Source organism: Mauremys reevesii, linkage group 3 (genome assembly GCF_016161935.1).
Source record: "Mauremys reevesii isolate NIE-2019 linkage group 3, ASM1616193v1, whole genome shotgun sequence".
NCBI lineage: Eukaryota > Metazoa > Chordata > Testudines > Geoemydidae > Mauremys > Mauremys reevesii.
In genome coordinates this window covers 135,420,303-135,432,573 of record NC_052625.1, presented here as the reverse complement: position 1 = coordinate 135,432,573, position 12,271 = coordinate 135,420,303, and the positions used below count along the sequence as shown (strand labels likewise).

Sequence of the window (12,271 nt, the reverse complement as noted above, 5' to 3'; positions counted from 1 at the left end):
TCTGCTCGATAACAATCCAAAGCAGTGTGGACCGACACACGTTCATTTTCATCATCATGAGTCAGATGCCACCAGCAGAAGGTGGATTTTCTTTTTTGGTGCTTTGAGTTCTGTAGTTTCTGCATCGAAGTGTGGCTCTTTTAAGACATCTGAAAGTATGCTCCACACCTCGTCCCTCTCAGATTTTGGAAGGCACTTCAGATTCTTAAACCTTGGGCCGAATGCTGTAGATATCTTTAGAAAACTCACATTGAGACCTTCTTTGTGTTTTGTGAAATCTGCAGTGAAAGTGTTCTTAAAATGAACAACATGTGCTGGGTCATCATCCAAGACTGCTATAACATGAAATATATGGCAGAATGTGGGTAAAACAGAGAGGAGACACACAATTCTCCCACAAGGAGTTCAGTCACAGATTTAATTAACACTTTTTTAACAAGCGTCATCAGCATGGAAGCATGTCCTCTGGAATGGTGGCCGAAGCATGAAGGGGCATATGAATATTTAGCATATCTGGCACATGTCTGTTCTCACTTTCTGGTGACACTATAAATAAGAAGAGGGCAGCATTATCTCCTGTAAAGGTAAACAAACTTGTTTGTTTTGGTGATTGCCTGAACAAAAAGTAGGAGTGAGTGGACTTGTAGACTCTGAAGTTTTACATTGTTTTGTTTTTGAGTGTAGTTATGTAACAATAAAAATTTACATTTGTAAGTTGCACTTTCACGACAAAGAGATTGCACTACAATACTTATATGAGGTGAACTGAAAAATACTATTTCTCGTGTTTATCATCTTTACAGTGCAAATATGTGTAATAAAAAATATGCACTTTGATTTCAATTACAACACAGAATAAAACATATATGAAAAGGTAGAAAAACATCCAAAATATTTAATACATTTCAATTGGTCTTCTATTGTTTAACACTGCAATTAAAACTGCGATTAATTGCAATTAATTTTTTTAACTGCAATTAATTTTTTTGAGTTATCACATGGTTAACTGCGATTAACTAACTGCCCTAATTTAAAAAAGTCTTTTTAATAGTGTGTGTGTGCGCGCGCGCGCTACACAAATACTCCTATACACAATCTTACCATATGATCCACGTGCTGAGATTGATTACAATGCAATGAGGTTCTGTGCGAGCAGTCTGGAAATGTTTCAGAGAATGCTGGCCTTCAGAGTTTTGACTACAACCCTGAAAATGAGATCATTAAGAAAAGGTTATACATATTATATTTCAACAAATCACTACAATATTTTACTTTACAAAACAGAACTAAAGATCATTTTCTTGAAAAAGAGGTAAAATCATCTAGAACTCCAGAAAGCAGGATTTTTATTGATTTACTTTACTAGTGCTTGCATTGATTTTAGGGCCAGAAAGGATCATAGTGGTCACATAGTCCCACCTCCAGTATAACACAGGCAACAGGACTTCCCTGAATTAATTCCAGTTTAAACCAGAGCATATCTTTCAGAAAAACATTCAATCTTGATTTAAACATTTTCATTGATGGAGAATCCACCACAGCCAATGGTGAGGTGTTCCAGTAGTTAATTGCCCTCACTGTTAAAAACATATGCCTTATTGCCAGTCTGAATTTATCTACTTTCCCTGCTTCAAGCTCTTTCTCTGAATCAGGTAAAGTAGGGACTTGACCTAGGATATGGGACAGACAGGTTAAGTCCCCTAATCGCCAGGCTATTGGCTTTTCTGGTGTGGTCTTGCTCTAGTTTTTCACAATAAATGTCAAAAGGTCTCAGTTTCATCCCAATACAGAGCAGGAAAGAGTTGTGAAATCTTTAAAATTTACAAGGGACAAAACATTTTTTTCTGCCCAACTGTACTCACTATTACAAGCACTCCAAAATTTAGTTATCACTTTTCAGAAAGAAATGTTACTCACCTATGACTAGAATTCATTGAGTAGATTGTCAGTACAGAGCAACCCTCTTGGGAAGCCCCAGAGCAGTTCACTAAAGGACAAAACTCTCTCGAAAGCTTTGATCATAGGGTGCCAAGTAGACTTCTCCTGTAGCCGTGGAATGCTCAATGAGAAGTTATACAAGGATGGATGGCCCCCAATATACCCTCAATTCCTTCCATTTCCCAAGAATTCAGCATAGACTCTGGAAAGTGAGGATAAGTTTGGGAGAACATGCGTCTGTACTGACAAGCTACTCCGTTACAGTGGAATAACTTCTCCTTTAGTACTGTCATTCAGTACAGATGTCCACTTTTGGGAGAGTAATAAGCAATAATAACCATCTAAAGAGATGGGATTAAGGAGATTAATCAAACAGTGACTGTTTTCCTTTCTGAACTGTGATATCAAATTTAGAGGCCAGATCAAGAGTAATGTTATATAAACATAGGTATTGGGCTCCTGGTAACAGTTCTACATATTTTAACAATAGGAATGTTATGGATATAAGCCATGGAGTCCTCCTTAGACCTTGTCAATTGTATCCCAATATCTGCTAACTAATAGTATGTTTTATAACTAAGGATACAATTTAGTCACGGAGGCTACGGATTCAGTGACTTTACCAGACCTTTATGACTTCGGCTTCAGCTGTCAGAGGCGGGGACTAAGCCAGGACTGTGCGCCCCCTGCTCTCCCGCGGCGGGACCCGAGGCTGTGCGCTCCCCTGCCCTCTGCAGCTTCAGCTGGAGCTAGGGCCGGAGCCGCTGCTGTGAAAGACGGCCCCTGCGCCCCGAGCAACACAAGTTACAGTGACCTAAGCGCTATTCACAGTGGCGCTATGTTGGCAGGAGACGCTCTCTTGTCAGCATAGAGTGTCTTCACCAGAGGCACTTCAGCTGCACCAGTGTAGTGCTTCTAGGCTAGACCTGCCCATATTCTGCCTGGAAAACACTAATGGCTTCCTCCATAAGCAAGGATGAGGCATGAGACAAGCATTTGTTAAATCTAAGTTTTGGGTTAGATCTGTCATCCTTCAGGAAGGGCAGTTCCTGGCACTGAACAGTCAACACAAGGGGGAGCTAGGGGGGCCAACAATATACACAGTTAGCGAGTTCATAAATTCCAAGGTCAGAAGGAACCACTGTGATCATCTAGTCTGACCGCCTGAATAACACAGGACATAGAATTTCGCCAAAATAATTCCGAGAGCATATATTTTAGAAAAACATCCAATCTTGATTTTAACATTCTCCATGATGGAGAATCCACAACGACCCTTGGTAAATGGTTCCAATGGTTAATCACTCTCACTGTTAAAAATTATTTCTAGTCTCAAAGTCAAGAGACCAGAAGGAATTCTGAACTGCTGTTTCGATGTCTAGAAAGAACAGTGGGTGTACCGCGGGTAGGGTAGCATGCACACCTCCTTGTATAGACTTGCATGGAAAGTTTGTATAGCTCAAAAGAGAAATCAACACCATCCTCAGGAGTCTGAAACCTCTGGAAAGCTCTAACTCTAGTGCAGTGCAGAGGCTTATCCCAAAAGCAGGGATCTGTGGTGATAACACTTTTCCTTTGGGCAGAATCCAATTGCTCCTGCCCAGAGTTCCACTGAAGTCAGTGAGACTCCATGCAGAAATAAGAATCTGCACTTGCAACTCCTTTCAGAGAATCAGGGTCTATATTTGTCCATAAATTTACAATGCAAGTTTCTTTACCTGAGAGCCACATTTGAGGCACAGCCATATATCAGAAGGAATCATTGGATCGCCATCATTTATTCGCCTTTCTTTTAAACATTCTGAACATATTGACCAAACATTCTGAACTACTGCCCTCTTCACATGATGCACATCCACTGCTTGGCTTACATGTTGGCAGGTTAAACCTATAGAATAAAAGATACTCAGTCATTAGCCACAAAACTAAATATGAAACAGGAAATGTTCACTTCTTTCACAAAAGCCAGATTCAATCTTCTAAGTTCATTTACAAAGATTCAAGCCTTCTTTAAAAAAAAAAAAAAAAGCGCTGTAATAACACATCACATTCCATTTTACGCTAATCAGGTGGCACTCATTACTGTAAAAACGTGTTTAATACTTTGGAGCTTTAGCGAGCTTGCACACCATGCTTATTCAAGTTACAACTTAAGGGCTTTCAGACACAGCACTTCCTTCCAGAACCCTGCTCCAGCACAAAAGCTGATTATAGAGATTACTTTGAAGGTAACTATCAAAACTGACAGATCTAAATTGTAGCCTACCCTCAACTTAACAAAATTTTGTAATTGTAAAACATATTAGTTGTCTACTATTTACATAAATTACACCTTACAAAGACACTATCTAGCTCTATCTATATAGTTTTTAAAGGCAGGACATAGCTCCAAGGACACGATAGTGTCCATTTTGTGATGCATCTGAAGGATTTTATTTCCATCTTTTAAAAAAGTACTATTTTTCCTACTAAATAGAACACCCAAAAAGCTACAAGCTGGTGACATAACCCAACAAATCTAAGATAAACCAAAGGACAAAATTACTAAACATTCATTTTTCTAACACTTAACACAACTGGTGAGAGAGAGAGAGAGAGTGTGAGAGAGAGAGAGAGAATATGAATATATAGGTAGTTTGGACAAGGAAGGCCTTCCCTGTGTTTCAACTACATCACTGCACCACTGTCCTTACACCTGCCTCCTTAAAATGTTAATATAGCCAAACTATCCTCCTGTTCATTATTTTTTGCACCAATTCCCTGAGTGCAATGTAATGACAATTCATCACGCCAAAGATGTTTGATTGTAAGCATCTCTGTTGCTGCATTCAACCAACACGCAGTTCACGGTTCCCACATGTGTCTTCTGCTTTGTTGACTAATGAAAACCATATGGACACTGTTTTCCCTCCCTCACTCTGACTGCCAAATGTCACATAATTTATTTACCTGCAATGTCATCTGAAGAGTCTTCATCCTGAGGCCTATTAGGCCTTTTGTTTCTCTTGTTTTTTTCAGGGTTAGCCCTCGATGGATCTTTTACCCGCATCTGTTACTTACTGGGAAAGGAAGGGAAAAAACACACATTACTTCACCTTCTATATATTTCATCAAATCTAAGGACTTATATTCTCAAAGCATGGAAGTAGCAAATCAAGTACTCAGAAAAACCGCAGTCCACAAAATACATATATTCTATAATAGATAAGCTTTCATCCAACTTCAGCTATTTTGTAGTGAGGAATACACACCGAGCAGTGTTGTTAGATAAGCTACTGCAACATGTAGAAACAAGGAGGTAGCTGATTTCACAAATTAGAAAATAGTGTTACATATTGTTAGTCATAAAAAGATAAGATGCTATAGTGCATCCATCATAGTTTACCATAGTCGTTTTGTTAAAATGAGAAATATCTCCTTTTTCAAACACCAAATTGTCCATTTTGCACTTTTCATAAAAATGGTACATTTATTGTCCATCTATTGCTTATCTTAAAATCAGAAGAAGAATAAATGTATTGATACAGAAATTTATCACATAAATAGCCAGTTTTCACAGGCTGCCCTTTTAATATTGGTTACATTTTATATCAGACAGGATAAACTTCCCATAAAGCACAATGGTAGTACAAGTTAACTAAGGCTTTGGCTACACTTGCATTTCAAAGCGCTGCTGCGCTTTGAAAACTCTCCCAGCGCTGTCCGTACTCCACTTCCCTGTGGGGAATAACGGACAGCGCTGGGAGCGCGGCTCCCAGCGCTGAGGCTTTGACTACACTGGCGCTTTGTAGCGCCGCAATTTGCAGCGCTGCAGAGGGTGTGTTTTCACACCCTGCTGCAGCGCTGCAAATTTGTAAGTGTAGCCAAGCCCTAAGAATATAAGAATAGTTATAATCATCAGACCAATGGCCCATCTAGCCCTGTATCCTGTCTCTGACACAGCCATTGACAGATGCTTCAGAAGAAATTAACAAAACAGTGAATGATCCATCCCTTGTAGTCCAGTCCCAGCTTCTGGCAGCTGGAGGTTTAGGGACACCCGGAGCATGAGGCTGCATCAATAGCCATTGATGGATCTATCCTCCATGAATTTATCTAAGGGCTTGGCTACACTTGAAAGTTGCAGCGCTGGTGGAGGCTTTCCAGTGCTGCAATTAGTAACCGTCCACACCTGCAAGGCACATCCAGCGCTGCAACTCCCTGGCTGCAGTGCTGGCTGTACACCTGGTCTGGTTGGGGTGTAACGAGTGCAGCGCTGGTGATCCAGCGCTGCTCGTCAAGTGTGGACACACACCAGCGCTCTTATTGGCCTCCAGGGTATTAGCAGATATCTCAGAATGCTTTTATAAATTACTCTCTTTGTTTTGTTATGCAGCCTCTCTTTGTTTTGTTGTGAACTCGGAGCTCCGTTGATCCCGGAGCTGCTTATCTAAACACAGCTCCTGTTTGCTGTGATCAATCTGTACCTGGCTGTGAACAATCAAATGAGATAATGAGGCAGGCAGGGAGTGAGTGTTTGCTTGACAGAGAAACAGCGGGCAGTCCGTTGGATGCAGGCTGTTTGCAATTAAGAGTTAAGACTAAGGGATCGGGAACATTTTCTGATTTTTCAAGGCAGGAAGCTAAACACACAGTGTTGGCTCCAAAAATCCACTCTCTCTCTCTCCCCCTACTCCCTGTCACACTACACAACCCCCCACCCCCCTCTTTTGAAAAGCACGTTGCTGCCACTTGAACGCTGGGATAGCTGCCCATAATGCATCACTCCCAACAGCGCTGCAAATGTGGCCACACACCAGCGCTGGTAGCTGTGAGTGTGGCCACACACCAGCGCTGTCCCTACACAGCTGCACTCCCAGCGCTGCAACTTTCAAGTGTAGCCAAGCCCTAATTCTTTTTTAATCCAGTTATACTTTTGGCCATCACAATGTCCCATGGCAATGAATTCTACTCAGAATTCCACAAGCCATAAATTCTATTTAGAAAAAGATGACATACTGTGGCAACATACAGTATTTACTCACATCACCACAATAATTTGCTAATACAGAAGCAAGTTAAACTGTACCAAATACAGGTGTACAAACCTAAAAATCTGTTTAAAACACATTTAAGTCTTGGCATACGTACAGATATTTTCCCTTCTCTCTTTCATTACACCAGTATTTCTCAAACTTTTGAAAGCTGAACCCCCTTTAGGAAAATGAAACCAGTCACTCCTCCTTCCTTAGTCCCCATTTAAGAATGGTGCCCATCCTATCCCCACATTTACAGAACAAGGGCATTGTTTTTTGATTGCTCACTTCACTTGTAAAATGTTGAAAAATAAAGTCAAAAAATTAGTACGGCAGTCTGAATTACACAGTCTTTGGCGTGGTCTACACTTAAAAAATTAGATCGACCTAACTATGTCACTCAGGGCTGATCATTACAGTTAGTTCGACCTCAAACCCAATAAAGACTTGACTATGTCAATGGAATAATTCTTCCATCGACGTAGCTACTGCCGCTCTGAAAAGTGGATCAACTACATAGACAGAAAAAAACCCTTCCATCTATGTAGGAAGCATCTGCACTACAATGCTCCAGCAGCACAGCTGCATCACCATAACTATGCTGCTGCAGAGTAGACATGCTCTACAGCAGGGGTTCTCAAACTGGCAGTCAGGACCTCTCAGGGGGTCACGAGGTTATTACATGGGGGGTCATGAGCTGTCAACCTCCACCCCAAACCCTACTTTGCCTCTAGCATTTATAATTGTGTTAAATATATTAAAAAGTGTTTTCAATTTATAGGGGGGGGGGCGCACTCAGAGGCTTGCTATGTGAAAGGGGTCACCAGTAAAAAAAAGTTTGAGAGCCACTACTCTACAGCAAGTCAGCATCACATGCTCCAATAGCGCCAACATCGACATTTCCATTATTTGGTTTGTTCAGCTAGGCAGGGAAGACCACAATTCACGACCATGTGGGGCACTTGTTTAACTAAAGAAGGATGTCCCTTTTATGCTCATGAGCAGTCTCAATGAAAATTTCATGGAGATACTCTGCAATCCCCTCCTGAATATTTCTGGGGATGGTGGCTTGTTTCTTCTCCCACACCACATTGCAATGAGTTCTGCTGGCATCATCACAATAAACAGGCTAGCAGCATATGGGCCCAAGCAAGCAGCTTCAGAATGCTAGTAGCAGCTAGATTCTCTGTGCCTTTGTCACACTCAGGAGTGAGAGGTATCAACCAAAATCATCACTACCTGAGAAAATATTGGCAATATTTTAACTACACTTTCCCTATACTCATAGCTATGGATGCCCAGTGTCTAAACCTTCCATGTAGTAAACTACCTCCCTCTCTGTTAGGCTGGCTCACCACAGCTTGAGCTGCACAGCAGTTCTGTAATGTATACCTTCAAGTCAGCAGCACTGCTATGGGTACTCGCATGGCCCCACAGTATGCCAACATTTTTATGACTGACTTAGAACAATGCTTCCTCAGCTCTTGTCCCCTAACACTCCTACTCTACTTGCGCTACACTGATGACATCTTCATCATCTGGACCCATGGAAAAGAAGCCCTTGAGGAATTCCACCGTGATTTCAACAATTTCCATCCCACTATCAACTCCAGCATGGACCAGTCCACACAAGAGATCCACTTCCTGGACACTACAGTGCTAATAAGTGATGGTCACATAAACACCACCCTATACCAGAAACCTATACTTACCTACATGCCTCCAGCTTTCATCCAGACCACACCACACGATCCATTGTCTACAGTCAAGCTCTAAGATACAATCACATTTGCTCCAACCCCTCTGACAGAGACAAACACCTACAAGATCTCTATCAAGCGTTCTTACAACTACAATACCCACCTGCTGAAGTGAAGAAACAGACTAACAGAGCCAGAAGAGTACCCAGAAGTCACCTACTATAGGACAGGCCCAACAAAGAAAGTAACAGAACGCCACTAGCCATCACCTTCAGCCCCCAACTAAAACCTCTCCAGCGCATCATCAAGGGTCTACAACTTATCCTGAAGGACGATCCCTCACTCTCACAGATCTTGGGAGACAGGCCAGTCCTTGCTTAAAGACAGCCCCCCAACCTGAAGCAATTACTCACCAGCAACCACACACCACACAACAAAAACACTAACACAGAAACCTATCCTTGCAACAAAGCCCATTGCTAACTCCGTCCACATATCTATTCAGGGGATACAATCATAGGACCTAATCACATCAGCCATGCTATTAGAGGCTCGTTCACCTGCACATCTACCAATGTGATATATGCCGTCATGTGCCAGCAATGCCCCTTGGCCATGTACATTGGCAAGACCGGACAGTCTCTATGCAAAAGAATAAATGGACGCAAATCAGACCTCAAGAATTATAATATTCAAAAACTAGTCGGAGAACACTTCAACCTCCCTGGTCACTTGATTACAGACCTAAAAGTAGCAGTTATTCAACAACAAAAAAACTTCAAAAACAGACTCCAACGAGAAACTGCAGAACTAGAATTAATTTGCAAACTGGACACCATTAAATTAGGCTTAAATAAAGACTGGGAGTGGATGAGTCATTACACAAACTAAAAACTATATCCCCATGTTAATTTTCCCCCTACTGTTACTCACACCTTCTTGTCAACTGCTGGAAATGGGCCATCCTGATTATCACTACAAAAAAGTTTTTTTTCCCCTCCTGCTGATAATAGCCCACTTTAATCAAATTAGTCTAATTAGAGTTGGTAGGATAACACCCATTTTTTCATGTTCTCTGTATATATATCTTCCTACTGTATTTTCCACTGCATGCATCTGATGAAGTGGGCTTTAGCCCACGAAAGCTTATGCCCAAATAAATTTGTTAGTCAGTTGCCACAAGTACTCCTCATACTTTTCACAAAGCAATCACTCTATGTCTGACCTATCTGTCCTCATCCTCAAATGAGCCTGCACAACACTTTCAAAAGATGAGCCCAGATCTTAGATTCATAACTCTGCTAGACACTAAAAATCACGGACTGACCACACACTTGATTTATGGATTATTACAACAATCTTTAACCCACTAACCCCTTCTTTTTGTCCTATGACTGCAGGTGTTAATTGGCCACTCTACCTTGAATGATACTACTAAACAATGGTAACTACTAAACAATCTCTTCCACCTTCAATTTAGCTATGATGCTCAGAGTACCTTTCCCAGATCTGAAGAAGAGCTCTGTGTGGCTCGAAAGCCCTCATCAACAGAAGTAGGTCCAATAAAAGATATTACCTCATCCACCTTCTCTCTTTAATATCCTGGGGCTGACATGGCCACAACTACACTGCATATTTCACTACTGTGCATTTTAGATTATGTGTTTATCCCAAATTGATTTCTCCCCCCCCCCCCCAACAGGCACCATAAGCCCCAACTGCTCCCTATCCAGCTGCCAAAAACTTCAACAACTATGATGCAGTTTTACATTGCCAATACTGTAAAGAAATAATCGCAACACACTGAAAATGTGGAGACAGCATTGTGGAGAGAAACTGAATATAAAAACAACTAACACAGGGCTACTGTACTGATTAAATGAAGCTGCTGAAGAACTTCCAGCACCAGGTTGCCACAGAAACCACAGGTCCTTGCCACAGAATTTAGGTACAGCTTGGCTCAGAGCACATGGAGCCTTTATTATATAGCATCCAGAGACCAAGATGTTCTGTAGCTGTATTTGGAGGAGAGATCCTAATGCATTTCCTCAAATCTGACAAAGTACAAAAGGAATATATTCCTGTGGGCTGGTAGTGCCAAATCAACACATCTTCTGCGAGTATTGCAGAACTGTTGCACGTTCTGATGTAAGCAGCAAGTAGAAATGTTTGGGTGACTTTTCATAGCTACCTGTGGCATTTTGGCTGGTTCATTGCTGGATCAAATGTTATCCAATCAGAGCAAGAACAGCATTCATCATTGCTAGCAACTGGGCAAAGTCATCAATCAGTAGTTTAGGACTTTCACTGCCCTGACAGCCATGAAAGCCTTTTGAGCAAACAAGTACCCACTGCCTGCTAGAGCAATAAAAGGATCAGAACTACTGACTGGTAGTGGCAGGAACACTTCTTTCATTGGAGCCTGTCATTTGAAATTCTGGTAGTGTCATATCCATGATCTTCTGGCCCAAAGACACATCGCACACCATGATTGGAGCTCATAGTCCACTACTGACATTACATTACAGTCCAAAAGGGTGACTGTATTTTGGACGAGACGTTAAACAGACATGGCTGCCTCTCTCTCACAGCTTTCCACATAACAGTTAAAGATTCGAGAGCACTTTTCACTTTCATCTACCACTATTTACCCATTCTCATGGTTTGAAACCTATGTGATTCTCCTCAGATTCCTCACCCTGTTCTTTATTTTGTGATTTCTTATGTTTCACAGAAATCAGATTCGCCTGCCCAGTGACAGTATTCACGAGCTATTTTTTTGACTGAAATATACTATGCCAAAAGTTGCCAAAATCTTGTTACTGAGTGTAGGCAAGTATTTTTAGACTAATGGCTAGGGTATTTTATGTCAGACTGACACCACTGTCAACATACAGTTTCACGAAGCAGAAGTAAACTAACCTACCTCCCACCAGCCACCCAAAAAAAGAAAAGGAAAACACTAAGATAACAGAGGGTAAAACTAGTTCACTGGATGTGTATTGTGGTCTAATTTGGATTTTGCTAGAATAGTCATAGAACATATAAACTCCTGAGATAACAGGGCAAGGGCATATCTTCACTAGCAACAGTAAAGCACTTTAACATGGCTGTTAAAAAAAAAAAACTTCCACGAGGGAAATAGCTCTGGTGCACTGTCTACACTGGCACTTTATAGCACTGCAACTTTCTCGCTCAAGGGTGTGAAAAACACACCCCTGAGCGCTGCAAGTTTCAGTGCTGTAAAGTGCCAGTGTAGACAAACCCTTAGAATTGTGGTTGTGGAATTACTATTCTGTAACCCACAAGAGGTCGCACATCAAGCTGAAGGACTGAGAGCCAGAAAATCACGAATGCTAACATCTGCTATGACACTTGAACTCACTGTGTGGCCCTGAGCAAGTCATTTAACTAACCACTGTTTTCCTATTTGTAGAGAGAATATTTACCTACCTGACAAGGATTAGTTAATGACAGTAATGGAATCAGAAATGTGAAGTGCTATGAAAAGTCTATGTATTAGTGCTATTTCTCAGAAAGTCAAAGACTAGTTGCTGAGAGCGTAAGATTACATCCAATTTTCTTTTTTACATACAGGAATGCCCCAATTTGTTTTTA

General features: G+C 41.3%; 1 protein-coding gene across 7 annotated transcripts in view; it reads right to left on the bottom strand.

The window, feature by feature from the left end:
* The window catches only part of USP45 (ubiquitin specific peptidase 45), a 104,407-nt gene that overhangs the window by 81,439 nt on the left and 10,697 nt on the right, over positions 1-12,271 (bottom strand). For all 7 annotated transcript variants that reach the window (XR_005597155.1, XM_039532918.1, XM_039532917.1 and 4 more), the window contains 3 exons: positions 4,888-4,997; positions 3,657-3,826; positions 1,102-1,205 (listed from right to left, as the gene is read on the bottom strand). Coding sequence is in view for 6 of the 7 variants with exons in the window: in XM_039532918.1 (XP_039388852.1) it covers positions 1,102-1,205; positions 3,657-3,826; positions 4,888-4,987 (374 nt within the window). In the remaining variant the exon portion in view is untranslated. The remainder of the gene's footprint in view (positions 1-1,101; positions 1,206-3,656; positions 3,827-4,887; positions 4,998-12,271) is intronic.